Source organism: Diaphorina citri, unplaced genomic scaffold (genome assembly GCF_000475195.1).
Source record: "Diaphorina citri unplaced genomic scaffold, Diaci psyllid genome assembly version 1.1 scaffold626, whole genome shotgun sequence".
In the NCBI taxonomy this organism is placed as follows: Eukaryota; Metazoa; Arthropoda; class Insecta; order Hemiptera; family Psyllidae; genus Diaphorina; species Diaphorina citri.
This window is the reverse complement of record NW_007378059.1, coordinates 39,081-52,331: the sequence shown is the minus strand read 5'-3', so window position 1 is coordinate 52,331 and position 13,251 is coordinate 39,081. Positions and strand designations below refer to the sequence as shown.

General features: G+C 38.3%; 1 protein-coding gene across 1 annotated transcript in view; it reads right to left on the bottom strand.

Annotated features, from left to right (window-relative positions):
- Positions 1-13,251, bottom strand: part of LOC103510645 (centaurin-gamma-1A) — a gene marked incomplete at its 5' end in the record, with an annotated part of 37,059 nt that overhangs the window by 10,598 nt on the left and 13,210 nt on the right. The window contains 11 exon segments of the mRNA XM_026824640.1: positions 4,846-5,090; positions 5,508-5,635; positions 6,945-6,978; positions 7,455-7,599; positions 7,806-7,837; positions 8,319-8,529; positions 9,020-9,198; positions 10,028-10,179; positions 10,558-10,692; positions 11,229-11,278; positions 11,376-11,541. Coding sequence (XP_026680441.1) covers positions 4,846-5,090; positions 5,508-5,635; positions 6,945-6,978; positions 7,455-7,599; positions 7,806-7,837; positions 8,319-8,529; positions 9,020-9,198; positions 10,028-10,179; positions 10,558-10,692; positions 11,229-11,278; positions 11,376-11,541 — 1,477 coding nt within the window.

Sequence of the window (13,251 nt, the reverse complement as noted above, 5' to 3'; positions counted from 1 at the left end):
TATGCCCCCCCCCCCCCCTATATGTAAGGGCTTCAATTTTCTAATAAGTAAGATCTGAATCTGAGCTACCAGCTAAAAGCAGTTAAAGGCTTCTCTAACCCATTATAGTCAAGGTCCTATATTGGTTACAGCCAGAGAGGTGGGGGGGGGGCTCTGTATGTAAGGGCTTCAATTTTCTAATAAGTAAAAGATCTGAATAATCTGAGCAACAATTAAGTAGTATGTAAAAGGCTTTTGTAACCAATAGGGTCCCATTATAGTCAGGGTCCTATATTGGTTAAACCCCCTATATGTAAGGGCTTCAAAATTCTTATAATATTTAGGCTTCTTTTACCAATGGGTTCCCATTATAGTTAGGGTTCCATATGGGATAGGCCCTCTTTATGCTTGGCCCTCCAATCAATTTTCCCTGGCCTTCAAATGCCGAGTTAAGTACCCTCATTTCTAAAATGAGCAAGTTCCCTTGAGTTTCAAATAAATTAGGGAGGATTAAGTACCCTCATTTCTAAAATGAGCAAGTTCCCTTGAGTTTCAAATAAATTAGGAAGGACTTGGTCTGGACCCTAAATAAGTGAGGTTCCTCCTAGCCTTCAAATAACTGAAGGCCCTTGGTCTGGACCCTAAATAAGTGAGGGTTTTAGACCTCAAATAACTGAGGGCCCTTGATTTTAAATAAGTGCTAGCCCTTAAAGCTTGTAATAAAAATTAGGTAGCGTATTAGTTTTGAGAAGATCTTGAAAATGCCAGGATTCTCATTTATGTAATATATACGATCATCGATTTTTCCCGTCTTTTTTATTGCTTGAACAAAACTTTATACCAATTAATGAATAGAAAATGTTACACAAATAATGTAATTATGATAGTGTATTTAGTAATCTATTTATATTATGTAGAATTTTATTCTTGTTTAGTTATTTGTAGTAGGTGAGAATCTAAACTTTTTTTTGACAGTTGTAAACTAAAATAAATAAGTGAGGGTTTTAGACCTCAAATAACTGAGGGCCCTTGATTTTAAATAAGTGCTAGCCCTTAAAGCTTGTAATAAAAATTAGCGTATTAGTTTTGAGAAGATCTTGAAAATGCCAGGATTCTCATTTATGTAATATATACGATCATCGATTTTTCCCGTCTTTTTTATTGCTTGAACAAAACTTTATACCAATTAATGAATAGAAAATGTTACACAAATAATGTAATTATGATAGTGTATTTAGTAATCTATTTATATTATGTAGAATTTTATTCTTGTTTAGTTATTTGTAGTAGGTGAGAATCTAAACTTTTTTTTGACAGTTGTAAACTAAAAATTTGAGCTCATAGTTTTAAAAAACCCATTTTTCTTTTGTTCTCTAAGAACATGTTGCATGTAAATAGTTATATTTAAACTAAAAATTTGAGCTCATAGTTTTAAAAAACCCATTTTTCTTTTGTTCTCTAAGAACATGTTGCATGTAAATAGTTATATTTACCTACTCCGTATTTACCCAGGTACGAATAGGTACTACATTTTTCGTTTAGATATTACAATCTACACTTTGGTTTCAAGTTTTAAAAAGTAATTTTAAGGAAGGTACGAATAGGTACTACATTTTTCGTTTAGATATTACAATCTACACTTTGGTTTCAAGTTTTAAAAAGTAATTTTAAGGAAAAAAATTATAGTGGTGTAACCATTTTACATTTCTTTTTTATCTTATTAAAACATGCTATTTTTCTACAAGATTTATTGCCTATGAGGTTAAGTTGTCTTTAACTTCGCAGGCGTATTAATTATGAAGTTCTAGATTGGACGACCAAGATTATTAGGAAATCGCCGATAGTTCTCACCTACAGGTAGTTTTTATTTATTTATTTATTTATTTATTGTGTATTTTTGTTTAATTCCCTTTTATTACATGCAAATAAAAAATGGGCTCAAATACCTACAGGTATACAATACGTAGGTACATAGTGATAAATCACTTCCCTAATAGGTAAGGTGGAACTTAATACTTAGAAAGCAAATATATGTATCTTGGTCGTCCACTCAGCTTTGTAGGTAGGTTTTACTCAATGATCTTTGAAAGTCTTTGCTAACTGAAATAAAATTCCAACGGGAGCCTTTGAGAAAAGAAGATTTACAAATAATAGACACAAGTATAGCGGATTTGGACCTTCTTTAATTTATGAGCGCCTCTATTATGGCAGTAGGGAAAAGTGGATAATATTGAATTTCCTTTTGAGATCATTACAGGTAGGAGAAAAAAAATACTACAAATAAATAGAGAACTCGCCCTTAAAGAGAATTCATTTAAAAAAAACCCATGATCGAATACCAACTCAAATGTTCTATATCTCTCGACTTTAACCCTTCGAGGCATGGTGAGCTCAGGCAATTCCAAAACCCGTTGGTATTTTAATTCTTTACATTTTTTAAGTTCATTACGATTAATTTTTAACCTTTGTTTTTTACATTATTCAAAAAGAAAGAATACAAAGCATCTGTGTTATAGTTAAAAATTCTCCATTATATTCTCTATTGGAAATTCAACACTTCTGTTATTATAGTAGACTTGGACTCATTTCCACATAAGTTCATTACGATTAATTTTTAACCTTTGTTTTTTACATTATTCAAAAAGAAAGAATACAAAGCATCTGTGTTATAGTTAAAAATTCCCCATTATATTCTCTATTGGAAATTCAACACTTCTGTTATTATAGTAGATTTTAGAATATTTTGATTTGATTTATCTTGAACTCATTTCCATCTACCTATGAAAAAGAAAATTCTAGTTTTGTTTTAAATAAAATGATCGATTCTAAAGATATTACCAGTTATGCAGTGACGAAATAAACGCCTTGAAAGAAAGTCACTGTGGATTTGGGTCTAATTTTCATTCCCTTGCTATCTACATTATACTTACATTATCTGATAAAATTACCTAATAATTGGTTGAGATTGAAAATGTTCTTTGTAAGGATATAGGTAATCTAGTGGTCATGATGACCAATTATCGTGATGACGTGAAAACGAATATGTAGACCCAATTTGCGTGATGATATGAAACATGACACCTATATAAAAAAGCAAAGTGCCTGCAAATAGATGACAAAATTATTAGTTTAAAAAGCCATTTCCAAAGCTCCTTCAAATGCATTTCACAAAAAGTAACAAATATATTATGGACGATATTCTGTACAATTTTACACAGGTTTTCAATTGGAAAAATAAATAAAGTAAACGAAAAAACATGGAATACAAAATAATAACAACAAAAGATTATCGAAATAAAAGCAGTCAACAAAATAACAGAAAAGTACAAGAGTGAAAAGTAAGTAAGAGAGAAATGAAAGTAACAAGGAATTGTGAGAGAAAATCATGACAAATTGATAACTAGTCCAGGAATCAGAAATATTACTAGCAACATATGAAACAGAAGAGCAGAAAACAGAAAAAGAAAAGTAGAGAGAAACTCAGTGTTGTTAAATATGACCTTGTGTTATTGATGACTATAAATATGATCATCTAGGTAGGTATCTAACAAAATTTATGATAAAAGATATAGGTACCTAGGAAGGTGAAACTGAGGAACAACATGTAGGGAGGGAAAAGTAGAGAGAAACTAATAACGACTCTCGGTATTCAAAATATGACCGTTTAACTGTGTGATGATGTGAACTATATTGATGAAAAACATGACATATGTACCTTGTACCTATACACAGAATCTAGGCCTATGGATAATTGAGACAGATAGGAGAAAAGGATTGACGATAGACTCTTGGGTGAAAGATAACTAGGCAAGATTAATTCTGAAAAACAGAAGGATAAGAGAGAGAAGGGAGGGGGAAATAGAGAGAGATTGGGAAGGGGGAGGGAGAAAGACGTAGGTAGAGAGAGGTAGGGGAGAGAAAAAACTAACTGAAAATGTTTTTCAAATTTTTGAGTAAAAATTCATGTTTGTCTCACAGAACGTAATAAACAAACACTACTTCTTTCTCCCTTCTCCTCTTCCTCCCCCCCTCTCTCTCTCTTTCCCTCTCTCAGGAAAAAGAGGAAGACAGACAGAAGGAGAAAGAGAGGGAGAGAGAGAGAGAACTATTGGTAAGTTTTAGTAGTTTTATCGAATTTTCAGTCTCATCCTAACAGTATATGAGATAAGGTAAAATCTATTGGGCCAAAAAAGCATTCTTTGTTTTGGGCAAATTGGGCAGACATGGAACACATTTTGGGTGTAGGACTCAAAGAGTTTCTTTCTTCTTTTTCAAGGGTAGGATTCTTTCGCAATAATTTGTTTTAAAGAAGTTCATTTTTAGTCTTTTGTCAAATAACTTCTTCTTTACCCAATTTTTTTTTTTTTTTTTTATGTGTACATTTAGGGAAAGGCTAGGAAGAAGAAGAATAGGATTTTATACACTAATCGCTCAATCTCCCAAACCACCTGGAAATCTGAAATTTGGAAGGAATATTTTTCCAATATGGATAATATGTGCAATAAGAGAGGATTTTCCCGCAACCTAAGAAAAAAACTCGAAATATAAAATTATGTCAATTGATGTGTATCTACGGCCAGTTGACCATGTGTGGACACACATTAATATATTATAGATGTACAAAAAGAGAGGATTTTCCCAATCGATCTAGAGTTATAATCAATTTTCCGTGGCGAAGCACGGGCAACCTGCTAGTAAAATATACTCACGGCCATTCATCCAGCTCAAGGAATCTCACTCGGGACACATGTGCCCCCAAACACCTATGTACCCCACAGCACTGTATGCACAGCAGGAGGCCCAGATTTAAGCTCTAATAGGGGACCTAGCCAACTAGCCATAAATAAAATATAAATATGTACTCACGGCCATTCATCCAGCTCAAGGGATCTCACTCGGGAGACATGTGCCCCCAAACACCTATGTACCCCACAGCACTGTATGCACAACAGGAGGCCTAGATTCAGCGAGGCCCAAGTGGGTCCCGCCTCGGCGCAATCCGCACAGGTTAGGTTGCCCGGGACTCGGGACCGTATTGATTGGAGGGAGGCTGTCTCTACGGAGCTTTGCAAACGGGACTTGCCGTTCCCTTTGTTGAGGATTTCGTTGCCCTGGGGAGAGAAAACGGGATAATGTTTACTGAGGGATTGGTTTATACATGTTTGTAGAGTTAGGGTCCTTTCACATCTAGACTGCAAATTGTAGCACACTGCAAATTGTCGGATAGACGGCAATAGTTTTAGGTTGAAGCCTACATATTATAAGCCGCCTGTTCACATTGTGCTCCACACTGCAATGCAAAAATGTCGTACATAGACTACATTATACAGTCGAACTACACAGTTTAAACTTGACGAGGACTATACAAATAGGTTTGCCTATTCACAACTAGACTACAGTTTTTTTTTCCAGGTCAATAAACGTAACGTGTAACGTGGCAGTGCTGGGATTTCAGTTTTCATTTTCCCATGGACTAGTGGTAGATGGGTCAATTGACTTCTAAGTGGTAAATAGTAATTTATGTTTACCTGTAGAGAGCTGAGTATTTGCTGTTGAATAGCGGCTATCCAGTCATCTCTCTCTTCTGAATTGGCCGCCTCAAATTGCCACTGCTTGTTATCTAGAGATACTATGAGGAGCTCAAAGCTATCTGAATCTGAAATTGAGAAGCACAGAGGAAATTTAGAACTTAAGGTAAATTTGCAATTTCGAAATAAGTTCCATTTGAAATTTAGACCTACAGTTCAATACACTGAAGGGGGGAAAAAGTGATCCTTTATTGCAAGACAATCCATCCCACAAACATAAGAGATAAAGGAATTAGTAGCCATGTACCCAATCTAGTTAGCTTGGAATTGTGTTCAGTGAATAGAATCTAGAGACCTCTTTTATTTCCTAATTGCCTATTAGAAATGGCTTAAAAGCAACGAGAAAACCTCTTCCAAAAGTCTGTCTAATAGGCAATTAGGAATCAAAGGAGATCAATTAATTGTGTTCAGTGAATAGAATCTAGAGACCTCTTTTATTTCCTAATTGCCTATTAGAAATGGCTTAAAAACGACGAGAAAAGCTCTTCCGAAAGTCTGTCTAATAGGCAATTAGGAATCAAAGGAGATCTATTCATTGTGTTCAGTGAATAGAATCTAGAGACCTCTTTTATTTCCTAATTGCCTATTAGAAATGGCTTAAAAACGACGAGAAAAGCTCTTCCGAAAGTCTGTCTAATAGGCAATTAGGAATCAAAGGAGATCTATTCATTGTGTTCAGTGAATAGAATCTAGAGACCTCCTTTATTTCCTAATTGCCTATTAGAAATGGCTTAAAAACAACGAGAAAACCTCTTCCGAAAGTCTGTCTAATAGGCAATTAGGAATTAAAGGAGATCTATTCATTGTGTTCAGTGAATAGAATCTAGAGACCTCTTTTATTTCCTAATTGCCTATTAGAAATGGCTTAAAAACGACGAGAAAACCTCTTCCGAAAGTCTGTCTAATAGGCAATTAGGAATCAAAGGAGATCTATTCATTGTGTTCAGTGAATAGAATCTTGAAATTACATTGAATTCCCTCAGAGATGTATCAAATATTGCAGTATAATATTATTTGATTCACCTGTCTAGGTTCAATTCGAGTACAACCTAACCGCCTACTCACAATAACCTCACTCAGACTGAGTGGGGCCAGAAAATACCTATCCGGATACCAACCACGCGCAACGTAAGTTAACTTCAGTGAACCATGGGGATTCGTAGAAGCTTAAACTAACCTTCAGGGCCATTTGCCCGTACACCTGAGCCTCGGAGTGGGCTTTTTTGTGTACGAATGACGTTCTATTGACGCTGGCTAACCAGGGAAGGATTGAAACAAAGAAGAACACGAACACATACTTTCTCCCTGTGTACTTTTATTAACAATTGGACCAAGCTTCATTTTCAAAATAAATATGTATATACAAAAGGGACTTGCCCTCGTGGTCCAGTGTGCGGGGGTTACCGCCATACTGTGGAGAAGAGAGAGAAATGACTCGTTAGAATAGGTGGTCAAAGAAAGGACCATGTCTACAGTCTCAAAATGACGTTTTTTCCCCCATTATCATTATTATTATTTTAAGACGTTTGATAGAGGGAACTTTAACTGCTAAGGTCTTATCGTCCCGAAATCGAAGAGAGAAGAAAGACGGGATTTGGTATTGTTATAAGTAGGGCCATCGGCTATAATAAACGCCCTTGGTCACTGCAACCTAATTAGATCTTTTGTGACATATGAGCAAGACGGGATAGAAGAAAGCCAGCCGTTCCGAGAACGAACATTATCCGTTTAGGATAAAATCCGCCCCGGACGGGAGTCGAACCCGCGGCCTAGCGCTCACAAGGCAGGCGCGCTACCAATCAAGCTAACTAGGCTGGCTAAAAGTGTGTCCTTGAACACAGACTCCTAGAAGTCCTAACCCAGTGTGATTATCACGTAGTTACTTACCCATAGTAATAGCTGGGTGATGGGTAAGCTGCCCATAGCACAGGCCAGATGTAGAGGGGTTCTCAAATCTCGAGGACTAACTGTAGAATTCACATCATCTGGAGTAGAATGACATAGGGCTAGGACTAATTGTTGCATATCACATCTGAGAAACAGAGAAGAACATTTAAGAATTGATGAGAAATCACAAGAGAGGTCATTGAATTTACACTGAATTCCCTCAGAGATGTATCAAATATTGCAGTATAATATTATTTGATTTACCTGTCTAGCTTCCTGTCTACCTGCCTCGGTAGCGTAGTGGTCAAGACGCTTGCCTGGTAAACAGGAGGGCGTGGGTTCGATCCCAGCATCTCCTTGCCATGGACATCCTCCATGTAATCCTGAAATAAGAAACAGATTAATAAGATCGATCTTAATATCTTAATGAATGAACAAATTGAATACAAAGTTTTAGCTCCACCATTTTTACTTTCTATTACTACAGTATAGCGGAGCTATACTAGTAATGAAAGTATTGCAATCGGTCCAAATTTTTCATTTACCCATTCTGACACATATTTGTAGGTCGGTAGTTTAGTGGTCAATATGATCGCCTGATAAAATGGAGTGCAAGGGTTCAATCCTAGCTGAGATATGAAATTTTGTCCTCAATATAGATAATTTGACTTATGTGATAATTTTTCAAAGTCTTCAGTGACTTCAGTCCTTTTCAGTTAAGGGACTTTTCAGACCTGACCTAGTTAGGATAACCAAGGTACCAATATTGTATTCAAAGTTCTATGGAGGTAGGACTTTATTGTTAAAACTCCTTCAATTAAATGAAGATTTTTTTTTTACCACTATCGGGAATCGAACACTCACGTGTAGACTAGGATGGTAGGTCATCTTGCCGTCATCGCACAGGGTGACGTATTTCTTCTTCCACTCCTTGTTCAGTCCCTTGCTACTCTTCTTGTACAGATACCCCTGCTTGAGAGGGATAGCACGGCCGCTCCCCAGCTCTCCATTGCGAAGCTTCTCCTCGTTCTTTTTCGACGAGGGAGTAAACAGGTTGGACCTCCGTCGTGTTTTTCTGCGGGAGAAAATATCAGGGAAATTATTAAGTGTGCAGTTTTTACTTTCCTTATCCTATAGGAAGGAAAGTAATGTAATCGATTTTTTTTTTTTTTTTCTCAAAGACATTTGATAGAGGGAACTGTAACTGCTCAGGTCTTATCGTTCCGAAAACGAAGAGAGAAGGAAGGCAGGATAAAAGAAAGTCAGCCGTTCTGAGAACGAACATTATACGTTCAGGATTTTCAAAGAGGTTTGATAGAGGGAACTGTAACTGCTAAGGTCTTATCGTCCCGAAAACGAAGAGAGAAGGAAGACAGCATAGGAGAAAGTCAGCCGTTCCGAGAACGAACATTGGGCGTTCAGGATAAAATCCGCCCCCGGGCAGAAATCGAACCGCTTACGAAGCAGACGGCCTACCTACCAACCAAGCTAACTAGGCTGGCTAAGTATGCTTAAGACAAATAAAGTTCCTTTCCCCCCCTTTCTTAGTCGGTCTATTTTCTTACCTAGACGTGGTGGGTGTGCTACTGGGGGTGGGTAGACCATCCTTAGTGGTGGGTGAGGGGGAGGGTATACTCAACGTGTTGTTGTTCTCACTCAACTCGGGGTGGGTGTGATTCCGGTACAGCTGGTGGGAAGATGAAGAGAGAGAGGAGATGTGACGAGATAGAGTACTAGAGGAGTCCTGTGGGTGGGAGAGAGACGAAGAGTTTTGTTAGAAAATCAAACAACTACTTAGAGCAAGCTGTTTTCAAGACATGCAGGTGAAAATAAGCTGCTCATCCTGTCAACAACTCAAGGAAGCAGCAAGGGATAGACACATTTGGCTACAACGACAAGGCTGCCTTTAGAAGCTGATAGTGCTTGGACACCGGAGGTCCGGGGTTCGATTCCCAACGGGGTCGAAGATTTTTTGGTTTCTTATCTTGGAGTTTGGGCCTCGTGAAGGGTATACTCAACGTGTTGTTGTTCTCACTCAACTCGGGGTGGGTGTGATTCCGGTACAGCTGGTGGGAAGATGAAGAGAGAGAGGATATGTGACGAGACAGAGTACTAGAGGAGTCCTGTGGGTGGGAGAGAGACGAAGAGTTTTGTTAGAAAATAAAACAACCACTTAGAGCAAGCTATTTTCAAGACATGCAGGTGAAAATAAGCTGCTCATCCTGTCAACAACTCAAGGAAGCAGCAAGGGATAGACACATTTGGCTACAACGACAAGGCTGCCTTTAGAAGCTGATAGGGCTTGGACACCGGAGGTTCGGGGTTCGATTCCCAACGGGGTCGAAGATTTTTTGGTTTCTGATCTTGGAGTTTGGGCCTCGTGAGGACAATTTGAGTAGCTGGTTTTATCAAGTAGCGCCCCGCGTCGAAATTACTGGAGTAAAAATATATTTTTTTATTATTTTTTAACTGAGTTTTAAATTTTAATTCGTTTCGAAACTGCTTTTGCAGGGAACAACATTTTAGAATCACCGCGAAGTAAACTTCCCGCGGCATTACCTAACCTGGCTTACCTTATGATAGGAATGGTTACTGCCCGGACTCCCAGGGCCGGGACTCTGGGCCATGGTAAGGGGAGAGGTGAGGGAGAGGGAGGGGGACGGGGGAATACGAGGGGTACCGGGAGGCCCCCCGGATATCCGCGCCTGAACTATTCGGTGACAGGCTGAAAATGAAACAGAAAACAGGGGCGGATTAGAAATATGAGGGGGCGGATTAGAAAAATGAGAATAAAAAAAAAAAAGAAGAAAAAAAAAAAAAAAAAAAAAAAAAGGAGTGTTTCATCGCCGTTTTTATTTTGTAGCAATGAAACAACTGCTACATTAGACTGGTGTGAACTGTGTCGTAGCATGCCCATCCTGTAGTATGTCTCTCATCAGATAGACGATAAGAGACACAATACTTCCGATTCACCCCTTGAAACATTTGCAAAACGAGAACAAATTTTTGTCGATGGTGGGATTCGAACCCGAGAACAATTTTTTAAATATTATTTGTGTGGATTTTGAATACTAGGGCTCTAGACTCTAAGGGGCTAACTTACCATCTTGAAAGACTCGGTCTACATTCAGTCCATACGTGGCACAGGTCTCATAGTAGGAACATCGCTTCAGATCACTGGCTAACCTTCTGGCCCGGGCTTCGTCTATGATACGAGGGTTACTCTCACTGATTGCATCTGTGTGGGGAAGAAAATAAACGGATTAGTGACACGGAGTACTGGGTTCGATACCCGGACACGGAGTACTGGGTTCGATACCCGAAACGAAATGATTTTATTCCTCTTTTGAAGTCCCATAATAGAAGCAATGAAGAACCATGAGGGAAACAATCAATAAAATTTATTGACAGATTGCCCAAGAACGATTTAGAATTACATTTTAACAAAAATTGTTAAAGATATTGTATGACAATCTCATAACAATAGGTCTTGTTCTTCTTTTTTCACCTTTTCCCGTGTACAGACGGGGTCAGCGTTTTTCGTCAGCCACTCAATCAGCCCTATCTAGGGTGATTGCTTTGGGCTGACATTTGGTTTTGGCTACAAATTTTACGAATGGATGCCCTTCGCACTCAACCTTTGCTATTTCTTTAGCAAGGGAAATTCAGGCTCGTATACGCCCTGTTTATAGTTCCCCAGCCAGACTAAGTTGGTCTACTCCCTGTTTAACGTCCCCCAGCTAGATATCTTCAAAGTATCCACTAAATATTTACCTTGGGTGCCCACTAGGATGATAGGTATTTCGGCCGCGTTCCTATAGTGGCTGAGTTTTAAATTTTAATTCGTTTCGAAACTGCTTTTGCAGGGAACAACATTTTAGAATCACCGCGAAGTAAACTTCCCGCGGCATTCTCTGCCACCTAACCTGGCTTACCTTATGATAGGAATGGTTACTGCCGGGACTACCAGGGCCGGGACTCTGGGCCATGGTAAGGGGAGAGGTGAGGGAGAGAGAGGGGGACGGGGGAATACGAGGGGTACCGGGAGGCCCCCCGGATATCCGCGCCTGAACTATTCGGTGACAAGCTGAAAATGAAACAGAAAACAGGGGCGGATTAGAAATATGAGAATAAAAAAAAAGAAATGAGTGTTTCATCGCCGTTTTTATTTCGTAGCAATGAAACAACTGCTACATTAGACTGGTGTGGTCTGTGTCGTAGCATGCCCATCCTGTAGTATGTCTCTCATCAGATAGACGATAAGAGACACAATACTTCCGATTTACCCCTTGAAACATTTGCAAAACGAGTACAAATTGTTGTCGATGGTGGGATTCGAACCCGAGAACAATTTTTTAAATATTATTTGTGTGGATTTTGCGAACCGCTAACAAATAAGGTCGAATCATCAGCAAATAGCATACCCTTGGCGTTCTGGGGCAAATTTGCTGGAAGGTCGTTAATATACAGTAAAAATAAAAGCGGTCCCAAGATTGAGCCGGTTGGGATACCTGTTACTATGTTACGAGGAGTGGACTTTTCGCCATCAAATTGAACTTGTTGTTTTCTATCTACGAAGTATGATTTTAATAATTTTATGCTGGTGACGTCGAATTTATAGTGTTTTAATTTATTCAGCAGAATATTGTGGTTCAAACATTCAAAAGCTCGTGAGAGGTCACAAAGAGTAGCATGAAGATATTGTTTGTTATTGAATGCTGCGGCTATAAATTTATTAAAAAAATTAACAGCATCCGTTGTTGATAGAGATTTCCGGAATCCGAATTGGTTAGGGGAAAAGAGTCCAAAATAATTCAAAAAAGAGACTATTTGCTCGGCAATTAATTTTTCAAAATTTTTTATTTTTAAAAGCAATCTCACTTCTTTTTTTCATTAACTATTGCAAATTTATATATGTTTTAGCAAAATACAATTTTCTAGAAAGTAATTTATGTATCTATCTACTAGTAGATTAATTTAAATTTCGCCAAAATTAGTTAATTTTTCACAAAATCATACAGCAAAAAAAATTAATAAAAACACGTCGAAAAAAAAATCACAAAAAAATAAAAATAAAACTCGACTCGTCGAAATATTTCACACAGCTCTCGTGACTCACGGCTCTCACGCGACTGAGCGAAGCGAGTCAAAAATTCAAAATTTCACACAACACCCTCCCCGAGACAACTGACTAGGGTTGCCAGACGTCCCGTATTTCCCGGGACGTCCCGTATTTTGGGCACTTTTCAAAATGTCCCGTACGGGACACGCGTGTCCCGTATTTTCCCCAGTTTCACCATCACCTCCGGTAATTAATCTTTACCAATGTAACAAATTAAAATTTTCTGTAGCACGCCGGATTCGAACCCCGGTAGTGTAACCAAAAATATGATTAATTTTTCAAAAATTTTACTGATGATGGGCAAAATAGAGATTGGTCGATAATTTGATGGTTCATTTATGTCGCCCTTTTTGTGTATAGGGTGAACAAGTCCAATTTTCAGGCTACTAGGAAACACTCCTTCATTCAAACAAGCATTAAACAACGTAGTGAGCACAGGCGCGATCAGATCCTCAACTGTTAGCAAGATATCGAGGTTTAGCCCATGCACGTCTTTACTTTTCTTTTTAGGTAGAGTTTTAATTACATCTCTGATGGTGGATTCAGATACCTGACAAAAATAAAATTCGCTATCTACGTGACTAACATTTACTTTAGAAACGAGGACCTCCGGACAAACAGTGGCAGGAGGGAGGCCATTAACTATTGAAAGAGGGGCGTCACAAAAGTTGTTAT